Raw genomic sequence first — 22,695 nt, forward strand, 5'->3', positions numbered from 1 at the left:
CTCCCTGATGTCCCACTGGGTAATTGACAGTTGTGGCTGATTATGTGATTGGTCGCAAGTCAGCTGCTCTTATTTACCTTTCGAGTTAGGTTCGGTAAGTCTAATATTTGGCCAAAACATTTGGGCAAATCAAAATTTCAGTTCTTTTTTGTTTTCCAGACAACCCAGCAAGTGTGCAAACAATTTTTGAATTATCTCTACTTCTTAAGCAGTTCATATTTCAGCTGGGCATGTACTGTGAAACCTTTTTGTTTTCCACCGATGTGAAACCATTAGGTTGCTCCTCATGGTGTGTTTTACACGCCATCTCTTTTGGTAAGATGCATTTATTGAGTGAAAAGGTGCTTTAGTGTCACCTTTCTTGATAGGGGCATCACACATGAATTATTTATGCTGCTAACAACATGTGGTGCTGAGTTCATAGCTCCTTGCCAGCATTGTGTAAAACTGCAATGTTATACAGCATGGAAGAGTCAGAACATTGATCCAGAAGTATTATCTATTCCTATTGGGATATTTGACACATGCTTGGTAACTGGGGATGTTAGTGGGATTTATATTTGTAAATGTTGAAGTATAGGCAAAGTAACAAATTCTGTCGACGCTGTTAGGGTTAACATAAATACAGTGGATTCTGGTAATTGGATCATTGGTTAATCAGGGAATTGGCTTAATTGGGACAACTTTTAAAGAATAAAAATTTATCTAGAAAACAACTGGGATTCCCTTCATTTATTTGGGATATTATGCCACTTAATTGGGGCGGGAGACTTGCCAAACAGTTTCTAACTAGTGTCAGATGTGCGCACTCGTGTGGACACACTACACTGTGCTTAGAGTGAACTATATTTAAATAGCATCAGTTGTGTGTGGTTGTGTTAACAGATCAGTGATTTTTGTCACTGATAGTTGGCAAAGAATAAGCAGTAAAACAAGTCAGAACTGTTTTTCTCACTGCGGTTTCAAGCATTCCAGCTTGGAGGTGCCAGAAACAGTCAGGAGTGAAAATGAAATGACTTCACTACTTCAAGTTATGAACTTCTGAAGAATTTGAAAGTATTGACAATCATCTTAAATGTTACAATGAAAATTAAGATTTGGAGCATGCATTCATCAAAAGCATTGTATAAAGGCTGTCCATTATCTACACGAGGTTTCTGCGCTGACTTTGTTCATTTACGGTCAAAAGAACAGGGCAGATTACACTGAATAAATCCCTCCGATAACTATCAGGAACTAATACAGTTTTATAGTACTGTAGTAATATTGATAGTGTTCTAATTTGTTCTGTGCTTTATTTAAATACATAATTTGTTGCTTCATTAATTGGTAGTTTGCCTTTTTAACTATTTCCATGAAACTTTGGCTCACTGCTTTGGGGCAGCTGCTTCATTGGGCCAAAGTGTACAGGTCCTGATGTGACCCAATTAATGTATTAGGTTTTACTGCTTGTTAAACAACTTGCCATTGCTTTACTCTATTGACTTAAACTGGATTGCATCAAGTAACATTGTTATGTTTAGTGTTGGTACCAGTACAATATCTAGTCCTTCATAAAGTATTGTAAAATTGGATAAAACTACAAATGTGAAATATCAAGTTTAAGTGGTTTGCACTCAGAAAAGGGTGCTTAAATGGTACTTGCACAATTTTTGATTAGCATCACTGAACACAACTCTTGAGATTTTCGCTATAGGCACACTGGCGCAGCTCCAGTGCCCACACCCTCTTCAGTGAATTGAAGCAAGGTTTCTGGGTTAGAAATTAGTCCAGAATTCCCAGAAAGAGATCAGACTCAGAGTCCAAAGAGTAATTGCAGTCAGAAAAGTGTGCCAGCTCTTAATGCACCCCCAACCTCCCCCCATCCCCCGACCCCCACCACCATAAAGGCAGCCACACAGGAGAGGGAAGAAAGCTCCTACATACATTTAAAGGAGTATGCAGATTCTGATCCACAGGATGACTACAAGGAGAACTGCCAGACCTGTGTGAGAAGAGGAAGTGGCAACAATGGTCTGCTGCAGGTATAGGAATGTTTTCACAAGGAGGTAATGTGGAAAGAAAATTCATGTTCTTATAAGGTGTATCGGAGTCATTGACAATATGTTTAAACATGCAGAGGACAGGGTGGAGTACAGAGGGTTGCGCTGGTGATTGTGATTTTACAAACTCCAACATATTTGTAGGTCAAATATGATGTATTAGTGGTAAGACTCTTGGCAGTGTGGAGGATCAGAGGGATCTTGGGGTCCGAGTCCATAGGGAGCTCAAAGCAGCTGCGCAGGTTGACTCCGTGGTTAGGAAGGCATACAGTGTATTGGCCTTCATCAATCGTAGAATTGAATTTAGGAGCTGACAGGTAATGTTGCAGCTATATAGGACCCTGGTCAGACCCTACTTGGTGTACTGTGCTCAGTTGTGGTCTCGCCTCACTACAGGAAGGATGTGGAAGCCATAGAAAGGGTGCAGAGGAGACTTACAAGGATGTTGCCTGGATTAGGGAGCATGCCTTATGAGAATAGGTTGAGTGAACTCTGCCTTTTCTCCTTAGAGCGACGGAGGATGAGAGGTGACCTGATAGAGGTGTATAAGATGATAAGAGGCATTGATCGTGTGGATAGTCAGAGGCTTTTTCCCAGGGCTGAAATGGTTGCCACAAGAGGACACAGGTTTAAGGTGCTGGGGAGCAGGTACAGAGGAGATGTTAGGGGTAAGTTTTTTACTCAGAGAATGGTGAGTGTGTGGAATGGGCTGCCGGCAATGGTGGTGGAAATGGATACGATAGGGTCTTTTAAGAGAATTTTGGATAGGTACATGGAGCTTAGTAAAATAGAGGACAATAGGTAAGCCTAATAATTTCTAAGGTAGGAACATGTTCAGCACAACATTGTGGGCTGAAGGGCCTGTATTGTGCTGTAGGTTTTCTATGTCAAAAGAAGTGCCTTTTGTTTCCTTCTTTCTCTGGAGAATGCTGAGTGGGACCTCCATATCCCTACTGCTCTTCAGATTCATTACCCTGATTTTCCAGGCCAATCTGTTGCACTTCCCCTGGCACTGGCTGCCATCTTTGTTTTGGAAGAAGTACTGAGAGCAGCAGATGCTCTACAAGTATGTGAGCAGGAGACTTCAGTGCCTATCACCAAGAGTGGCTTGGTGTCACCAGTACCGAGCAGGTTGTCTGAGTCATCAGCCCGCATCACCACTCCACTCAGCACCAGTGAGAAGTTTCTGGAGTGGGAGAGACATGCATCCAAATAAGGAGGGGGGAGTGTCCCTTCTCACTGTGACATTGGGACATCTCTTTTTCCCTTAGGGAGAGAGAGAGAGAGCCTGTGGTATGTTGAATTACCAGGTGAACGAGTAGTCTTTGGAGTACTGCTAGTCTGTGTCTTTATTGATGCTTTGCTGCATGCTTGAGTGCTCGGTGGAGGGCGCCAATGCTTTTTTGCTGGTGGGGAGGTCGTTGTCTTGCTGTTGCTTGTGCATGGGAGGTGGGAGCTTGGGGGTTTTGGGGTTCCAATGTTTAACTGTCATTCATTCTCTGGGGCATTCCACTGTTTTCATGGATGTTTGCGAAGAAAAAGAATTTCAGGATGTATATTGTATACATTTCTCTGACATTAAATTTACTTATTGAATGGGGGTGGAGGTGGCTGTTTCCCTCACACTCAATAGCAAGATGATTAGAGGATCTGGACATTCTATTACAGTGGAGTAGCTGTTGCCAGTCCTGAACAATGATGTGTATTCACCAGGCTGATGTGCAGCCCTGAGCCTGCCTGTTGGCATTGAATGCCTGGACTACTCGCCAGCAAGTAACTGCCATTACGAAGAAGGCACGGCAGCACCCCTACTTCCTAAGAAATTTGCGCAGATTCGGCACAACGTCTAATACTTTATACTTTATTATATAACCATATAACAATTACAGCATGGAAACAGGTCATCTCAGCCCTTCTAATCCGTGCCGAACTCTTACTCTCACCTAGTCCCACCGACCTGCACTCAGCCCATAACCCTCCATTCCTTTCCTGTCCATATAGCTGTCCAATTTAACTTTAAACAACAACATCGAACCTGCCTCTACCACTCCTGCTGGAAGCTCGTTCCACACAGCTACCACTCTCTGAGTAAAGAAGTTCCCCCTCGTGTTACCGCTAAACTTTTGTCCTTTAACTCTCAACTCATGTCCTCTTGTTTGAATCTCCCCCACTCTCAATGGAAAATTTTTATTGTTGCCAAACAGTTGATACTAGAGCGTTCAATCATCACAGCGATATTTGATTCTGCTCTTTGTGCTCCCTGGACTACAAATCGATAGTAAATATTAAAAAATTAAATTTATAAATCAGAAATAGAAAATAGAAGAGAGAAAGTAAGATAGTGCAAAAACAAAACCGAGAGGCAGGTCTGGATATTCGGAGGTACGGCCAAGATCCAGGTCAGGATCTGTTCAGCAGTCTTATCACAGTTGGAAAGAAGCTGTTCCCAAATCTGGCTGTACGAGTCTTCAAGCTCCTGAGCCTTCTCCCGGAGGGAAGAGAGACGAAAAGTGTGTTGGCTGGGTGGGTCGCGTCCTTGATTATCCTGGCAGCACTGCTCCGACAGCGTGCGGTGTAAAGTGAGTCCAAGGACGGAAGATTGGTTTGTGTGATGTGCTGCGCTGTGCTCACGATCTTCTGCAGCTTCTTCCGGTCTTGGACAGGACAACTTCCATACCAGGTTGTGATGCACCCTAGAAGAATGCTTTCTATGGTGCATCTATAAAAATTAGTGAGGGTTTTAGGGGACAGGCCCTTCAGCGAACTTCTATAGCTGTGGGGTGGCGAGGATGCTGTCTGGTATAGAAACACCAACGCCCTCGAATGGGAGACAGTACAGAAAGTAGCGGATATAATCCAGTCCCTCATGAGTAAAGCCCTCCCCACCACTGAGTACATCAGCAAGGAGTACTGTCGTTGGAAAGCAGTATCTGTCATAAAGGACCCCCACCATACAGGCCATGCTCTCTTCCCACTGCTGATCTCAGGAAGGAGGTACATGAGCCTCAGGCCCCACACCTATCAGGTTCAGGGACATTATTACCCCTCAACCATCAGGCACTTGAACCAGAGGGAATAACTTAAATCATCCATACACTGAACTGACTTCAAAACCAATGGACTCTCAAGGACTCTACAACTCGTGTTCTCGATATTTATTTCTGATTTATTCATTATTATTATTATTATTATTTTCTCTTTGTATTTTTAGTTTGCTGTCTTTTGTATGTTGGTTGTTTGATCCTCTTTCATGTGTGACCTTTCATTGATTCTATTGTGTTTTTTTCTATTAACTGTTGCAAGACAGTGAATCTCTGGGTAGTATATAATGACACACATATGCTTTCATAGTAAATTTACTTTGAACTTTGAGGTTTGTTAGTTGGTAGGACAGCGTCCACGAGAATGTTGTGGTGGTGTATTTTCTTGAAATTATGCAAACTGTATAGTTTCAATTATCCCTATAACACTGTTAACTAGGAAGCTCTCTTCATCCTGTAGAGGGTGCAGACAAGAAAAACCACAATAGTTCTAGTAATTAAGTATCTTTGAAGTTACGCTGGAGAACATTGGGAAAGTAAGGTGGATCAAATGGCCATTTGAGTTTCAGTGCTATATCCTTCCAATTGTTAGTACCAAACAGATCACAACCATTTGACAGTGTGCTTCCTAGGCATTTAATTATTACCTATATTTAAGTGATATTATCTATTCTGTGTAATGCAACAAAAAGGAATACCTTGTTGCTGTGACATTCACAATGGTATTAGTCTGCCATCTACAGCACAGCTGAAGTAATGCATCCAGAAAGAAAACTACTTCAAGCAACATACATCAAAGTTGCTGGTGAACGTAGCAGGCCAAGCAGCATCTATAGGAAGAGGTGCAGTCGACGTTTCAGGCCGAGACCCTTCGTCAGGACTAACTGAAGGAAGAGTGAGTAAGGGATTTGAAAGTTGGAGGGGGAGGGGGAGATCCAAAATGATAGGAGAAGACAGGAGGGGGAGGGATAGAGCCGAGAGCTGGACAGGTGATAGGCAAAAGGGGATACGAGAGGATCATGGGACAGGAGGTCTGGGAAGAAAGACAAGGGGGGGGGTTGACCCAGAGGATGGGCAAGAGGTATATTCAGAGGGACAGAGGGAGAAAAAGGAGAGTGAGAAAAAGAATGTGTGCATAAAAATGAGTAACAGATGGGGTACGAGGGGGAGGTGGGGCCTTAGCGGAAGTTAAAGAAGTCGATGTTCATGCCATCAGGTTGGAGGCTACCCAGACGGAATATAAGGTGTTGTTCCTCCAACCTGAGTGTGGCTTCATCTTTACAGTAGAGGAGGCCGTGGATAGACATGTCAGAATGGGAATGGCATGAACATCGACTTCTCTAACTTCCGCTAAGGCCCCACCTCCCCCTCATACCCCATCTGTTACTCATTTTTATGCACACATTCTTTCTCTCACTCTCCTTTTTCTCCCTCTGTCCCTCTGAATATACCTCTTGCCCATCCTCTGGGTCAACCCCCTCCCTTGTCTTTCTTCCCGGACCTGCTGTCCCATGATCCTCTCGTATCCCCTTTTGCCTATCACCTGTCCAGCTCTCGGCTCTATCCCTCCCCCTCCTGTCTTCTCCTATCATTTTGGATCTCCCCCTCCCCCTCCAACTTTCAAATCCCTTACTCCCTCTTCCTTCAATTAGTCCTGACGAAGGGTCTCGGCCTGAAACGTCGACTGCACCTCTTCCTATAGATGCTGCTTGGCCTGCTGCGTTCACCAGCAACTTTGATGTATGTTGCCTGAATTTCCAGCATCTGCAGAATTCCTGTTGTCTGCGAGAAAACTACTTCAGCTTATTTTGGTTGTGAGACGAAAAAAGAAACTTACGACCAATAAATAAGGCCCTCTGGAAACTGTAAAAATGAATACATTGCAAGTCCCAAAATATCTGACTTTAACTACAAAGCACCAATTACTTCAGAAGTTTTTGCTCCCCCCTCTCAACTCCCTGGGGCTTACATAAGAAAGAGGAGTGGTTCACCAGTTTACTTGCTAACTTGTAAATTGGTTTATTGTTGTCACTTGTACTGAGGAACAGTGACAAACTGTCTTGCATGCCATCCATGCGATCTTTTCATTACAACAGTGTATTGAAGTAGTATAAAGGGAAAAAAACAAATTATAGTTTAAATTTTACAGAAAAAGTGCAGTGTAGGTAGACACTAAGATGAAAGAACACAACAAGGTAGGTGGTGATATTAAGAGTCTATTTTATAATAATAGACTGTTCAATAATCAACAGTGGATAGAAGCTGTCCTTGAGCCTACTGTTATGTGCTTTCAGGCTTTTGTATCTTCGCAGTGCAAAGGTGGAGCAGAAAGAATGCACAGGGTGGATGCGGGCTTTGATTTTGTTGCCTGTTTTACTTTGGCCGTGAGAGGTATAGGCAGAGTCCATGGAGGGGAAGTTGCTTCCGTCGCTCGCCAGTTACCTTCCTAATAGCTTATTGTACCTGTATATTGGTTTCATTGACTAGTGTATAAGCTTACCTCAGTTCCTTTGAGCATTAATCAATTTCTCTGTATTTTAACAAATGCGCTATTTTATTTGCACTCCAAAGTGGATGACCTCATAGTCAATCAAACTTGCTTCCTTACAAATAAGGTGGCCTGCTATCACATCCATCACTATGGATTCTAGCATTTTTCTGTACACTGATGTCAAGCCTTCAGTTTGATAGTCTCCATTTCTTTTCTTCCTTTTTTCTTAACTAGTGGGGTAACATTTGCTACCTTCTAGTTTCTTAGTAACCATTCCAGAATTTGTAGAACCTTGTGAGATGATAACTAGAGCATCCGTTATCCCTAAAGCTACCTTTTTCAAAACTTTGGGATCAAGATCAACAGCTCCTTGGGATTTATCAGATTCACCAATATCGTTTAGTGCTATTTTTGACAGATATTTAATTCCTTCAGTTCCTCACTCTTGTTAGATCCTTAGTTCTCTAAAGTTTCTGACAGTTCTTTGTGTCTTCCCAGATGATAGGACATAAATTATTTATTTGACTTCTCTGCCATTTAATTGTTGTGTTGTTCAGTCATTAAGTCTGCTCCGCTCTTTATGACCTCATGGACCATAGGGTCCATAGGGGTTTCATGGCCAGATATGGAGGTAGATTGCCAGACCTTTCTTCTGTGCAGGTACTGCTGCTGCCCAGGGCGGGACCTGGCTGGGTTTGAACTCAGGACCTTGAAGTCCAGTGCTGATACTCCACCACCACCAGCCGGCCCACTTAATTACTCCTTATTATAAATTATTTAATATCTATCTGTAAGGACCTGTATTTGGCCGAGCTAGTTTTTTTTTTACAATCAGGCTGAGTGTCTATCCATTCAGTCTGAGAAGTCAGTCTCATCTGTGTCTGCAGCAGATCCCTCAAACCAGACCATCTGCACCTCTGCACTGGAGCAGTGAACCACAGCGCACAAAGGGATGTGACTTGAGAGAAAAATTACCAAGGTAAAACAGTCCATAGACATGATTAAGGAGTACAAGTTAAATGTTTCACTAAGTAAAATAAGCATTTATGTGGCTTAAGTGATTTCTCCTCTTACAAGTAAATATAACCATGATTAATAGGAATAAATAATTTTCCAGAATTTTATTGTCTTCATTAGTTGCAGTTAGTTCACTTTGAGGTAGGTTCCACAATTCAGGAAGGGCTTTATACCTCCATTATTGTTCTTGGAACAAAAGTGGAGTTGTTTTATAAATCAGTTCTTGTGACAGATGCTCAGAGGGCCTTCTCTGTTTACTCCAATTGAGCCTTGATGAATTTTGCCTCTGTCTAAGCATGGATTTTAAGTTATTCTTTGTTTTAACATGGCGCGATTTGTTATTTGTCCATGTCAGCAACTCATTGTTTCTTCCCCCCCCCAGATATCGCCAGTGTGACCCAGCTGAGAAACATATTTACAAGTCCCAGCCCATTTTTGGCTCGCACTATGGAATTGACAAAGCAGGAGTGATTCGAGTCGGCGACCCTGTGTATATGATTGTTGAAAAGTAGGAGTGCAGATTGAAAGATTGTTGTATCTCCTGTAAAATTATTACATGTTTAATGTATTTCCTTTTGGTAACTCTAGTTTGTAAGATTCATAAGCTGAAGACTTAAAACCAGATTTTTCAGCTGTACTCTGCCTTACGTAACAGGTAAGGCTCCTTTTCAAAAAAAACAATTGAAGATCAAATTATACGAAACATGTTACTGTATAAAGTTCTATTGGCATGAAGCATTTAAATCTCCCTTGTAAAAGGTCAATGCATATTGTTGGTATATTTTTCATGAAAATAATTTAGTAGAAATTATTTTGGATATTAGGACTTTTTATGTGTGTTGCAGAAAGAGATTTAATCAAAAACTACTCCCAAAGTGGAATCCGATACCTGCCACATACCCACAATGTGATACATCCCATGCCCTCCACCCCTTCAATAAATTCCAGTTCCCCGGTCCCAACCGCTTCATTTTCACTATGGATGTCCAATCCCTATAGAGATATGGCCCTTGTGACTACGGGGATCAGGGGGTATGGAGGGAAGGCTGGTGCAGGGTTCTGAGTTGGATGATCAGCCATGATCATAATAAATGGCGGAGCAGGCTCGAAGGGCCAAATGGCCTACTCCTGCACCTATTTTCTATGTTTCTATGTTATACACCTCCATCCCCCATGAAGAAGGCCTCAAAGCCCTCCGCTACTTTCTGGATAATAGATCTCACCAGTTCCCCACCACCACTACCCTCCGGTTGGCGGAACTGGTTCTCACACTCAATAACTTCTCTTTTGACTCTTCCCACTTTCTTCAGACCAAGGGTGTAGCTATGGGAACTCGCATGGGCCCTAGCTATGCCTGCGTCTTCGTTGGTTGTGTGGAATAGTCTGTGCTGCAAACCTATTCTGGTACTGCTGCCCAATTTTTCCTTCGGTACATTGACGACTACATTGGTGCTGCTTCCTGCACCCATGCTGAGCTCGTCAATTTCATCGAATTTACTTCTAACTTCCACCCAACCCTCAAATTCACTTGGTCTATCTCGGACACTTCTCTCCCCATTCTCGATGTCTTGGTCTCCATCCCTGCAGACAGACAGTCCACTGACATCTTCTACAAGCCCACTGACTCTCATAACTACCTCAACTATATCTCTTCCCACCCCGCCACATGCAAAAATGCCATTCCCTATTCCCAGTTCCTCCGTCTCCGCCACATCTGCTCCGAGGATGAGGTTTTCCGTTCCAGGACATCTCAAATGTCCTTTCTTTAAGGATCGTAGTTTCCCTTCTGCTGTCATTAAAGATGCCCTCACCCGCATCTCCTCCATTTCCCGCACTTTGGCTCTCACCCCATCCTCCCGCCACCGCAACTGGGACAGAGTTCCCCTTGTCATCAGCTACCACTCCACTAGCCTCTGGATCCAACATATTATCCTCCGCAACTTCCGCCACCTTCAACAGGACCCCACCACTAAGCACATCTTTCCCTCTCCACCCCTCTCCGCCTTCCGCAGGGATCGGTCCCTCCGCGACTCCCTGGTCCACACGTCCCTCCCCATGGATCTCCCACCCGGCACTTATCCCTGTAAGCGCAAGTGCTACACCTGTCCCTACACCTCCTCTCTTGTCACCATTCAGGGCCCCAAACAGTCCTTCCAGGTGAGGCAACACTTCACTTGTGAGTCTGTTGGGGTCATCTATTGCATCCGGTGCTCCTGGTGTGGCCTCCTCTACATCGGTGAAACCCGACACAGATTGGGGGACCGCTTCGTCAAGCATCTCCGCTCCGTCTGCCAAAACAGACAGGATCTCCCAGTAGGCACCCACTTCAGCTCTGCTTCCCACTCCCATTCAGATATGTCCATACCTGGCCTCCTCTACTGCCATGATGAGGCTAAACTCAGGTTGGAGGAGCAACACCTCATATACTGTCTAGGTAGTCTCCAGCCCCTTGGTATGAACATAGAATTCTCCAACTTCTGGTAATTCCCTCCCCCTCCCTTCCCCTATCCCTATGTCACTCTGCCCCCTCCCCCAGCTGCCTACCACCTCCCTCTTGGTTCTGCCTCCTTCTACTACCCATTGTGTTTTCCCCTATTCCTTCTTCACCTTTCCTGCCTATCACCTCCCTGCCTCCCTTCCCCCACCGCTTTATCTTTCCCCTTACTGGTTCTTCACCTGGAACCTACCAGCCTTCTCCTTCCCACCCTCCCCCCACCTTCTTTATAGGGCCTCTGCCCCTTCCCCCTACAGTCCTGACGAAGGGTTCCGGCCCGAAACGTTGACTGATTGTTTCCACGGATGCTGCCCGACCTGCTGAGTTCCTCCAGCGTGTTGTGAGTGTTGCTCACAATGTGATATTTGTTTAGTCATTGGTTGGATAGATGCAGTGGTTTCAATGGACGTGCCAGGCATGTTTTGACATTAGATGAAATTTGCTTGTGTGTGTGTGACCTGCACAGAGCAGAGATTGTTCATACAGAAGCAGAGTCCACCATAATGGAGAGGTCTGTTTCTGCATCACCAGCCCTGCACGATTCATGCCCCCCGAAATCGGATACGTGGATCCAGCTGTAGGTTGATTCATTTTACTCACTCTGGTGTCCCTCACAGCAACTAACTTTCATACCAACCCCATGCATTCCCAGCTACATTCCCCAAACATACCATCATCACCTTCGCTAACCGAACACTCCGAGTATACTCTCACTAACTGATCACAATCAACCCCCAACACTTAGTCTGTCCTGTTTACCTGCTACTCCACTTTGCTGCCTCTTTCAATGATAAACCCCTCCCGATGCCCAATATGTTGTATATGGCAAAACAGGTATTGCTTCCTTCTGACTCAGTCCCTCGCCACCTTTGATCTCCAGCTCAACATACATTTTAAGGCTCAGAACAACTTTTAGACCACCTGTAACCATTTGAATTTTGAAACAGTTGGTAAAGGCATATTTACTGCACAGTAGCCTTGGTACAATGTACTCTACCTTGGAAGAAAGAGGACAAAACATTGTAGTTACTATAAGAGTGTTTATTGCAAATGGAACACAAGGGGTTAAAGATCCATTTTGGGAACTGGCTTAAAAAATTTACCAAGCACATTAAAGTGAAGTAACCAATCCAGCCACTGTCTCCTGAACTCATTAGGTCAATGACTGAGCTCAGTCAATATCAACTCCACTTTCTATCATGGTAAAAACTTAAATTGTTTTCCAACACTTTGTGTTGCCTGCTTATGTGTCAGAATCCCGAACAGCTGAGAATGATTTTGGTAGCAGGATGGAGTAATGTTTTCATAATTTTAAAAGAAGTGAAAATAGTCAATGCAATGATATTTAGGACAGTAGGGCCCTTTTGCTGAATTTGTTACCTAAAGGTGCTCCTTTTATTGCATGAAGAAACCCAAGTTTCTAATGATTTTCACAGAGGGTCCATGTCTGCTGCTGCAGGTGGTTTACATAGATTCTTTGCTCCATCTATTTTCCCTAATGGATATTGTATTTTTAAACCGCCATTCAGTGATTCCAGCGGTCAGTTAATTTCAGTAATTTATTTTTCCCGAGAGTCAATGTTGGATGTACTCACTGACTGTACTCAGGACTAGACAAACAACTCATGGCAGTGGTTAATTGGGAAATAAACCACATTTTAAAATTGAAATTGCATGAGCTCCTCAGTTTTCACTCTCTTGTACCTCTGCTAATAATTCCTTCTAGGGTGAGTGTGTTCTTGGTCTTAATTCCAAAGCTTGTAAATCATTTTGTATATTTTTCCTCTGGTAATTTGGAGAGAAAGGTAGGATTAAATCAATGCATGGTTTTAGAGTCACTTGTAAATTTTATAGTACAACGCAATAAATTTGGGAACTACATGACAAAACAGATAATTGCCTTTGAAGAAATTGTTATGTAGTTTAAACAGCTTAGGATAGTGCTGTTATTTGTGTTCGGTGTTTAGTAACAGACAGCTCTGGTTAGTTAATAGATTTGGAAAAAATGTCATGTTTAGTTTGTGAAAATCTTGCTGCTTTGCGCGTAACCTTTCAAGTTCTAAACTTAATTTTGGAAGCTTAGACACGAATCCCCATTCCTAAAAGAAATTCATAAATCCATTTTTAAATCTGCTGGTTCTATCAAAATTCTACCATCCATAAAAAAAGCTCACATTTCCTCTCTGCTCATGATACACTACAGCAAGATGTAACTTCAAAATCACTTCTCTTTTTTTGTAAGTGATGTTGCTATAGGTAGCGATGGTTTATTTGTTTTTCTTACCCAGTGTGACATTTCCATTGATTTTATTAATGTTCTTCCTACCAAATTCCCCAGATCAGTTCCATGCTGTGTAACCTCAGGAATAGTTAATGGGAATGTGTTATTTACTGCTGTGTTCCTCACGTGGTCTCTCTGTGCTTTTTATTATTTTCATCACATTCCTCTGTTTTTGAAGTTCTTTCTGTCTTGTTCCTGGAACATTGCATTCCTTCAGAACGTGCTCTTCGCAAATCTTAATTGCGTTTTTTTTTAAACTGTTCTGTCCTCAGAACTGGTCCTTGGGTGAAATTGGTCTTTGATCGCTGTAGACAAAGAACTAAAAGTAAAATCAGATGGCTTGTAAAATATGTGCCATTTAATTCTTCACTGCTTGGCACTGTTGCCAAAGACTATTTTAATATCTACCAACTTTATGACCACAAACCTCAAAGGATTCCTAATTTAACTTCTCTTATTATTCCCACTTCACTACATCGGAGCCAGTTCAATATTGTTCCCTCATTTATCATTTTAAGAAATACACATGGAATTCTTTAATAATCTCTGAACACATTATGACCCATTATGTTCCAGTCTCTGCCAAGCAGAATAAAATTTTCCACAATTACAATTAAGACTATAGAATTGATTTGTCTTTATGATCTTTGTACCTGTACAAGTAGATTGTTTAGTCTGGAAGTAGTTCCTTTTACACTTTTTTAAGCTGAAAGTCATCTTTACTGCAGCTGTTCTTGTGACCATTATGAGGGAAACTCCAGTGAGTAGCAGTTTCTCATAAAGGTCACGAACAACAGGGTTTAGACTGTTCAAACAGTTCACACTGAGGAGTCATCTTCTTTTCTGGATTTAATCAGTCTTGAGTGAAGGGAAAGTAGATGTACCCACTATCGTACCTAATCCATTTATTCTTTAGTGAGCAGCTGTGGTCTGCTTCAGGAAAGACCTGAAGATACATTAGAGCACAAGCTCTCCTGGTCTGTTTCTGTGCAATTATCATCATAGAGTCATAGAACACTGCAGCACAGAAACAGGCGTTTTAGCCTGAGCTATTAGTCTGCCTCGTCCCATCGACCTGCACCTCGATCTTAGCCCTCCATACCCATCCCTTCCATCTACATATCCAAATTTCTCTTAAACGTTGAATCAAGCCCTCATGCATTACTTGTGGTGGCAGCTCGTTCCATTCTCTCACCACCGCATGAGTGAAGAAGATTCCCCCTCATGTTCCCCTTAAATATTTCACTTTTCACCTTTAACCCACAACCTCTAGTTGCAGTCTCACCAAACCTCAGTGAAAAAAGCCAACTTGCATTTACCTTATCCAAACCCCTCATAATTTTGTATACTTCTAGCAAATCTCCCCTCAATCTTCTATGTTCTAGGGAATAAAGTATTAACCTATTCAACCTTTTCCCTATAACTCAGGTCCTGCCAACATTCTTGCAAATCTTTTCTGCACTCTTTCAATCTTATTTACATCTTTCCTGTTGGGAGGTGACCAAAATTGGATGCAATACTCCAAATTAAGTCTTGTCAATGTCTTCCACAATTTCAATGTAACATCCCAACTCCTGTACCCAGTACATTGATTTTTGAAGGCCAATGTGCTGAAAGCTTTATTTACAACCCTATCTACCTGTGATCCCGCTTTCAATGAATTATGACACTGTATTCCCAGATCCCTCTATTCTACCACACTCTTCAGTACTCACTGTGTAATACCTTAACTGTACAAAGTACAGCACCTCATATTTGTCTGCATAAGTTCCATCTGCCATTTTTAGCCCATTTTTCCAACTGGTCTAGATCCTACTGCGACCTTTCAAAATCTTCCTCCACTGTCCATTATATCCCCAATCTTGGTGTCACTCACAGATTTGCTGATGCAGTTTACCACATTATCATCCAGATAATAATATAGATGACAAACAAAAATGGACCCAGTACCAATTCCTGTGGCACACCTCTAGCCACAGGCCTTCAGTCAGAGAGGCAACCATCTACAACACTCTCTGGCTTCTTCTGCGAAGGCGATGTCTAATCTAATTTACTACCTCATCTTGAATTCAAAGGACTGAACTTTCTTGACCAACCTCCCATGCAGGATCTTGTCATAGGCCTTGCTGAAGTCCATGTAGACAATATCCACTATCTTGCCTTCATCAACTTTCCTGGAAACTTCCTTGAAGAACTCTATAAGATTGATTTGGCAAAACTTATCATGTACTATCCATCCAAATACTTATACACCCAGTCCCTTAGAGTACCTTCCAATAACTTTCCTGCTACTGACGTCAGGCTCACTTGTCTATAAATTCCTGGCTTATTCCTAGAGCCTTTCTTAAACAACAGAACAGCATTAGCTATCCTCCAATCCTCTGGCAACTCACATGTGGCCAAGGATGTTTTAAGTATCTCTGTTTGCGAGGGCCCCTGTAATTTTCGCACTAGCCTCACATAGGGTCTAAGGGAACACTTTGTCAGGCCCTGGGGATTTATCCACCCAACTTGCTTCAAGACAGCAAACACCTCCTCCTCTGTAATCTGTATAGGGGTCATGACCTTGTTGCATTGCCTCATATCTGAAGGCTTGGTGTCCATCTCTCCAGTAAATACAATGCAAAAAATCCATTGAAGAACTTGCCCATCTCTTCGGCTCCACACATTTATTACCATTCTGATCTTTAAGAGGATCAACTTCTACTTGGTCCAAGTAAAAATCTGGGAACCTTAGCTCCTGTAGGGTTATGTCACTGAAAAGACAAAGGTCCATATTAGTTCTGTCTGGCCAATGTGCAAACTTGGTTTAAAAGGATTTGCAAATTGTTAAATAAAGTTGCATCTTTGACTAATTATCAGTCATTGTAAAAATAATTAAATAAGTTGACATTCTGCACAAACCTGCATCCTGATCCCACACGAGACAGTCATCCAAATATATTTAAAACAACATAAGTGCACCCATTCTGTCCACTAAAGCTGATGGGTTGGAATCCAGGGAGGATGAGCACAGAACCAGACATCCCAGTTCTAGATGACTACAGGAAAGAATTGAGGGAAATTTTGTTAATCTGTTAACTAGTTATTTCTACAATCCTAAAATTATTTAATGTAATCAAACTTCATAGATGTCTCATTCCTTTAGTACTAGGTCCACTAGTCAATCACAGAATTTCTATTTATCATTTTCTTCTGCAATGTAACTACAATTTAACTACAAAATAAACAGGACAACATAAATTATTTAAATGTATGAGGGTTTTGAACCCCTATCATACCTTTATAATCATTCATATGGATAAAATATTTTCAAACCTTGTGTGGTATTTTTAAATTGACAAGTTGTGGATAGCATAGAAGACGAGTAAAGAATACAACGGGATATGGATCAGTTGCAGATATGGATAGAGAAAGGGCAGATGGAGTTTAACCCAGCCAGATGTGAAGTGTTGCACCTTGGTAGGCCAAGTGCAAAGAGACAGTACATTGTTAAGGGCAAGATCCTTAACAATGTTGAAGAGCAGAGGAATCTTGGGGTCCAAGTTCATAGCCCCTTGAAAGTGCTACACAGGTTGATAGAGTGGTTAGGTAAGGATATGGTATGCTTTATTAGTCAAGGCATTGAGTTCAAATGTCAAGAAGTTATGTTGTAGCATTATAAAACTCCATTTAGGCTGCATCTGGAGTATTACATGTATTTCTGGTCCCCCATTATAAGAACGATGTCAAGACTTTGGAGAGGATGCTGAAGAGGTTTACCAGGATTGGAGAGCATGTATGATAATGAAAGGTTGGGACAAACTTGGATTGTTTTCTGTGGAGTGACAGAGGCCGAGGGGAGATCGGGTAGAGGTTTATAAAATTATGAGAGCTAAAGAGAGAGTAGACAGACAATATCATTTTCCAAGGGCTGAAATGTCTAATATGAGATGGCATGCATTCAAAGTGAGAGGGAGCAATTTCAAAGGAGATGTGAAGGGCAAAGTTTTTTTTTAAAACACTGAGTGGTGGGTGCCTGGAATGTGCTTCCTGGGATTGTGGCAGAGGCAGAGACATTAAGGACTTTTAAGGGACGTCTAGATAGGCACATGAATATGAGGAAAATGGAAGGATATAGACATTGTGCAGGTGGAAGAGATTAGTTTAATTGGCCTTTTGATTACTAATTTAATTGGTTCGGCACAACGTTGTGGGCCGAGGGGCCTGTTCCTGTGCTCTATGTTTTACATAGAGGTGGAAAGCAGTGGAACATCGTGATTAGTGTGGATTGTTCTGAGAGATATTACAAAGCTTACATTATATACAGTATTGCTATGAGAGCTTGCATGGCTCTCAGCTTTAGCATATTACAGTATAAAACAAATATAACCCATCTCAATCTAATTTTATTTTTCTTATTGATGCATCACCAGACTGAATTGCTCTATAATATACTATAAAGTTACCTAGATACTCCTATCTTAGCATGTTCCAATGTAAAGCGATATACTTTATCAAGTCCCATTACAGCTGCGCTGTACTGTAGAACATTACAGAATTGCAGTTTTGCAGTGTACAGCTGGATGTGACTCATAACTGAATTTTATTTTATTTTAAATCAATGTGTAATTGCTAGACACTATTATGATGTGGGACTGTATGCTATGAAAAATTGTTTGTCTATTCTGTAAGACATATAGCTATTAGTTCCATGTCTGGCTCAGTTAGTAGCACTGTCACCTCTGAGGATGAAGGTTATGCATTCAGGTCTCACTCCAGAGAACTGAACACAAATAACCTCTGCTGATTTGCCAGTGGAGTACACAGGAAGAGCTGCACTGAAGGAGGTGCTGTCTGAATGATGAAATATTAAACTGAGGCCATGTCTGCTTTATCATCTGCACATTAAAAATATCCCATTATTTTAATTTGAAATAGAGAAGAGAAATTATTTACAGTACTCAGCATTACTAAAACAGATTATTTGGTCTAAATGACTTGTTGAAGCATGGTGTCTGCCAATAAGCTTTCATGTTTCCTACATTACAACAGTAACCATACTTTAAAAACCTTTAATTGATGAAAAGTGCTTTGGGGAAATTTTGCAATGGATGTGAAAGGCTGCAATTGTAAATCTGTTTTGAGTGGTATTTGCTGTTGATTTTGAGAATTATGTTAAAGCTGTTAATATTAATATAGTAATAATGAAGACATCAAACATGAAAAGCGAAGTTTTCTGACAAGAAAGATAGCATTATCTGCAAAAGCAATCTGCAGATTGTAATATTTTTAGTAAAAATAAGCAGTTTTTCATACGTCAAGTTTTAAAACACTGTAGAGGGCACTGAATAATAGTAAGATGATGCTTTTTATTATCTATAATCTATCCTCATTAGTAAATACCATTTATTCTGTAACTGTACATGTACATCTTCTTTCTTGTGACAGTTCTTGGTTCCTAGTACATTTCTCCACAAGCCATTATTAAATTTCTAGTTTCAAATAAAAATTTTGCTGATGTGTCTGGTTTCTATTTTTAAATACTTTAAGTGTAATAGATTTGAAAAGAATTAGGTTGTGTTTTTATGTATACGAGGGGTGATTGATAAGTTCGTGGCCTCAGGTGGAAGGAGATGAGTTATTAACTTCAAACTTTCTGCATTTTCACTCAGAATTGAACTGCACATGCATGTAATGAGAGCTGTATAACTCATCTCCTTCCACCTTAGGCCACAAACGTATCAATCACCCCTGCTGTAGACCATCTGGAGGTCCAAGACACTCTCGTTACATGCACGTGCAGTTCAACTCTTTGAGTGATAATGCAGAAAGTTTGAAGTTAATAACTCATCTCCTTCTACCTTAGGCCACAAACTTATCAATCACCCCTGCTGTGGACCACTTCTACAAAGAAGGGATCCGTATGCTCCACAACCACTGGGCTAAGTGTGTAAATGTAGGAGGGGACTATGTTGAAAAATAAATGTGCTAGGTTTCCTAAAATAGACTCCTTCTACCCTAGGCCATGAACTTATCAATCACCCCTCGTCTGAGAAATAAAAATCAAAAGTAGATCAAGTGTTGCATGGCTCACTGAAATCATGAGAGCTTGTAGATCTAATTGTTATTGAACAAGCAAGCAACATAAAAATAAATTAGATTTATGTGATCATAAAAATTCCATTGCTTTTTATCCAACTCCACTATTTATTCCAAACTTCACATTAAGCCCCTTGGTATTTGTCACGTGAATAATCTCAGGTACAAATAACCTTTATCGCTTCAAATTTGGTTGCCTCAAAGTCTGCTCTTGTCATTCCTTAGTCTTCCTGATAATACATGACCTGTCCTATAGTGCTGCAGAGGAGGATCGTTGTAATGGTGTTTTGACATGCATCTTGATATTTTGTTAGGAAGTTGCTTTTCTGGACACGAGTGACATGGGTGGTTGGGTAGTGGGTGCAGTGGGTAATTACTGTCAACATTTCTGTAAGTAGGTCAGAATGACAATTCTGTAAAATTATTCTGTACAACACATAAACATCTGCTAAAAATTAAGGGAATCTTGTCATTTTTAGTTTGTGTTATATTCTTATGCCAAGAAAGCTTATTTTGAAAGTGTGTGGAAGAATTTTCCCAGATTGTGCTTAAAATAAAGCTGTTTGCCTACAAGGGAACATTGTACTGAACAGTGCTGCAAATGCCCTTGAGTAATATGGTAGATTTTGTTTTAAAGAAACAGAATAACTTAATGGTAAATTATATACTTGATCGAAAAAGACAATTAAGGAATTTATAGTCCTCTATTCTGACCTTATACTGTACCTCATATTGTTAGAACACGAGTACATGTCATTCAATTCTACATTGTTGAAGTGATGATTATAAGGCATTGAGTGATGAGAATGTTAACCAATTTTCCAATGACAACAGCTGGGAGAAGTATGCATGATTATTGGAGGATAACTGGAACAGGCTTGGCTATAATGTGCCCTAAGTAACCATATCGCATAATGCCGTCAGAGCAATGGAGAATGACAAGGGAAAGTTCATCTTTATAAAGGTATGAATAGATGCCTTTTAGTCATAATATTGCATCTGTGCTCATCTTACAGCTGTACACCTGCCAGGCTTCAATCACAGAGTGTTAATTGGACTACATTGTTTATGTCAAGGTAACGTCAGAGTACTTAGACACCTATTAGAATGTGGGTTCAGAGACTCATGGGACAGTGTGACAGCTGCAGTCTTCCTTTCTGCTCATTTCCAAAGTTCTGGCTAATGTCAATGAAGATGGGTTTCAGTAAACAAACCACCAATCGATCACCCTGCAGTCACATGGTTCCTACATTTATCATCCACAAGGACTCATTTGTGAACAATTCCTGTCAGCTGAATGCCATAACAGAGGAAAAATGATTATTTGTCTAGCAGATTTTACTGTGGAAATAGCATTGCTTTAACTGCCAAGACTAATGCAGTTATGATTTGTTAATTTCAGATTCTCTTCTGCTTAAGGTGAACTGAATTTTCCACGGAAATGTTACTGTTTCTTCGGCTGCATCGTAAATTTGTTCAAAGAATTTAATGATCTTTTGATATACTCCAGCAGGACAGATGCAGGTGATGGCAGAGAGAGAGAAAAAAAGTATCAGGGAGGAGTGTAAAATGTTATTGAATAAACATTACATAGTTTTTTATATATTAATTTTAGAACTAGTTGAGAAAAACAATTATTAAACAGGAGAGACATCAATATGAATTGCAAAAGAGCTTGCTTTATTTGTTATTTAATATAAGAAAAGAGCTAGATATTCTTCTGACCCTTTTGTAAGAAGAGTTGAACTCTTTAGTGAGAGAACGTTGCGATATTTGTATCGCAGGACCGATACTGCATTCTGACGCATAGTAACTTCAAACTAGTTCTTTTTGACAGCCTTCAAAGGGCCATGATTTTCATGAAATTATCCATCTGAAAACGTGTTGAAATAAATTTAATTGAAATACATTAATTCCTCAGTGACAAAATATTGCCAAGTATTGTTAGACTTCATTCATAAATTTTAAGATTTGCCAAAATATCATTACAGTTTACTTGCCTATGAACCAAACTGTTTATTCTAACAACACACATCAAAGTTGCTGGTGAACGCAGCAGGCCAGGCAGCATCTATAGGAAGAGGCGCAGTCGACGTTTCAGGCCGAGACTGACAAGTATTCAACTCTTGCAGAAAACAGCAAAGTTTAACAAGCCCGGTCTAACAGGGCTGTTTAATAAGGTGCTCCTCATAATTGAAGCCTTGTGGATGAGAAATGCAGACACTATTTCACTATAGAGAATCTGAATCAGGTTTATTGTCACCAGCATGTGATGTGAAATTTGTTAACTTGGTAGCAGCAGTTCAATGCAATACATAATCTAGCAGAGAGGAAAAAAAAAATAAAAATCAATAAAATAATAAATAAACAAGTAAATCAATTAGGTGTATTGAATAGATTAAGAAAAATGTGCAAAAACAGAAATACTGTACATTTAAAAAAAAATATAATGTCCAAAGATTCAATGTCCATTTAGGAAATGGATGGCAGAGGGGAAGAATCTGTTCCTGAATCACTGAGTGTGTACCTTCGGGCTTCTGTACCTCCTACCTGATGGTAACAGTGAGAAAAGGGCATGCTGGGTGCTGGAGGTCCTTAATAATGGAAGCTGCGTAACTGAGACACCGCTCCCTGAAGATGTCCTGGTTACTTTGTAGGCTAGTACCCAAGATGGAGCTGACTAGATTTACAACCTTCTGCAGCTTCTTTTGGTCCTGTGCAGTAGCCCCTCCATACCAGAGAGTGATGCAGCCTGTCAGAATGCTCTCCATGGTACAACTATAGAAGTTTTTGCGTGTATTTGTTGACATACCAAATCTCTTCAAACTCCTAATAAAGTATAGCCACTGTTTTGCCTTCTTTATAACTACATCAACATGTTGGGACCAGGTTAGATCCTCAGAGATCTTAACACCCAGGAACTTGAAGCTGCTCACTCTCTCCACTTCTGATCCCTCTATGAGGATTGGTATGTGTTCCTTTGTCTTGCCCTTCCTGATGTCCACAATCAGCTCTTTCGTCTTACTGACATTGAGTGCCAGGTTGTTGCTGCGGCACCATTCCTCTAGTTGGCATATCTCACTCCTGTACGCCCTCTTGTCACCACCTGAGATTCTACCAACAATGGTTGTATCATCAGCAAATTTGAAGATGGTATTTGAGCTATGCCTTGCCACACAGTCATGTGTATATAGAGAGTAGAGAGGCCAATAATGTTCTTTTAATTAGATTATTTAAATTTTCTATGT

At 41.0% G+C, this 22,695-nt stretch overlaps 1 protein-coding gene across 1 annotated transcript in view; it reads left to right on the plus strand.

Moving 5' to 3' along the window:
• marc1 (mitochondrial amidoxime reducing component 1) overlaps window positions 1–18,857 on the plus strand; it is a 46,401-nt gene extending 27,544 nt beyond the window's left edge. Inside the window, exon 7 of the mRNA XM_063055831.1 lies at window positions 8,974–18,857. Within this exon, the coding sequence (XP_062911901.1) occupies window positions 8,974–9,103 (130 nt within the window). The 3' untranslated portion in view covers window positions 9,104–18,857. The remainder of the gene's footprint in view (window positions 1–8,973) is intronic.
• The last annotated feature ends 3,838 nt before the right edge of the window (window positions 18,858–22,695 follow it).

The sequence above is a fragment of the Mobula hypostoma genome, chromosome 8, assembly GCF_963921235.1.
Source record: "Mobula hypostoma chromosome 8, sMobHyp1.1, whole genome shotgun sequence".
NCBI lineage: Eukaryota > Metazoa > Chordata > Chondrichthyes > Myliobatiformes > Myliobatidae > Mobula > Mobula hypostoma.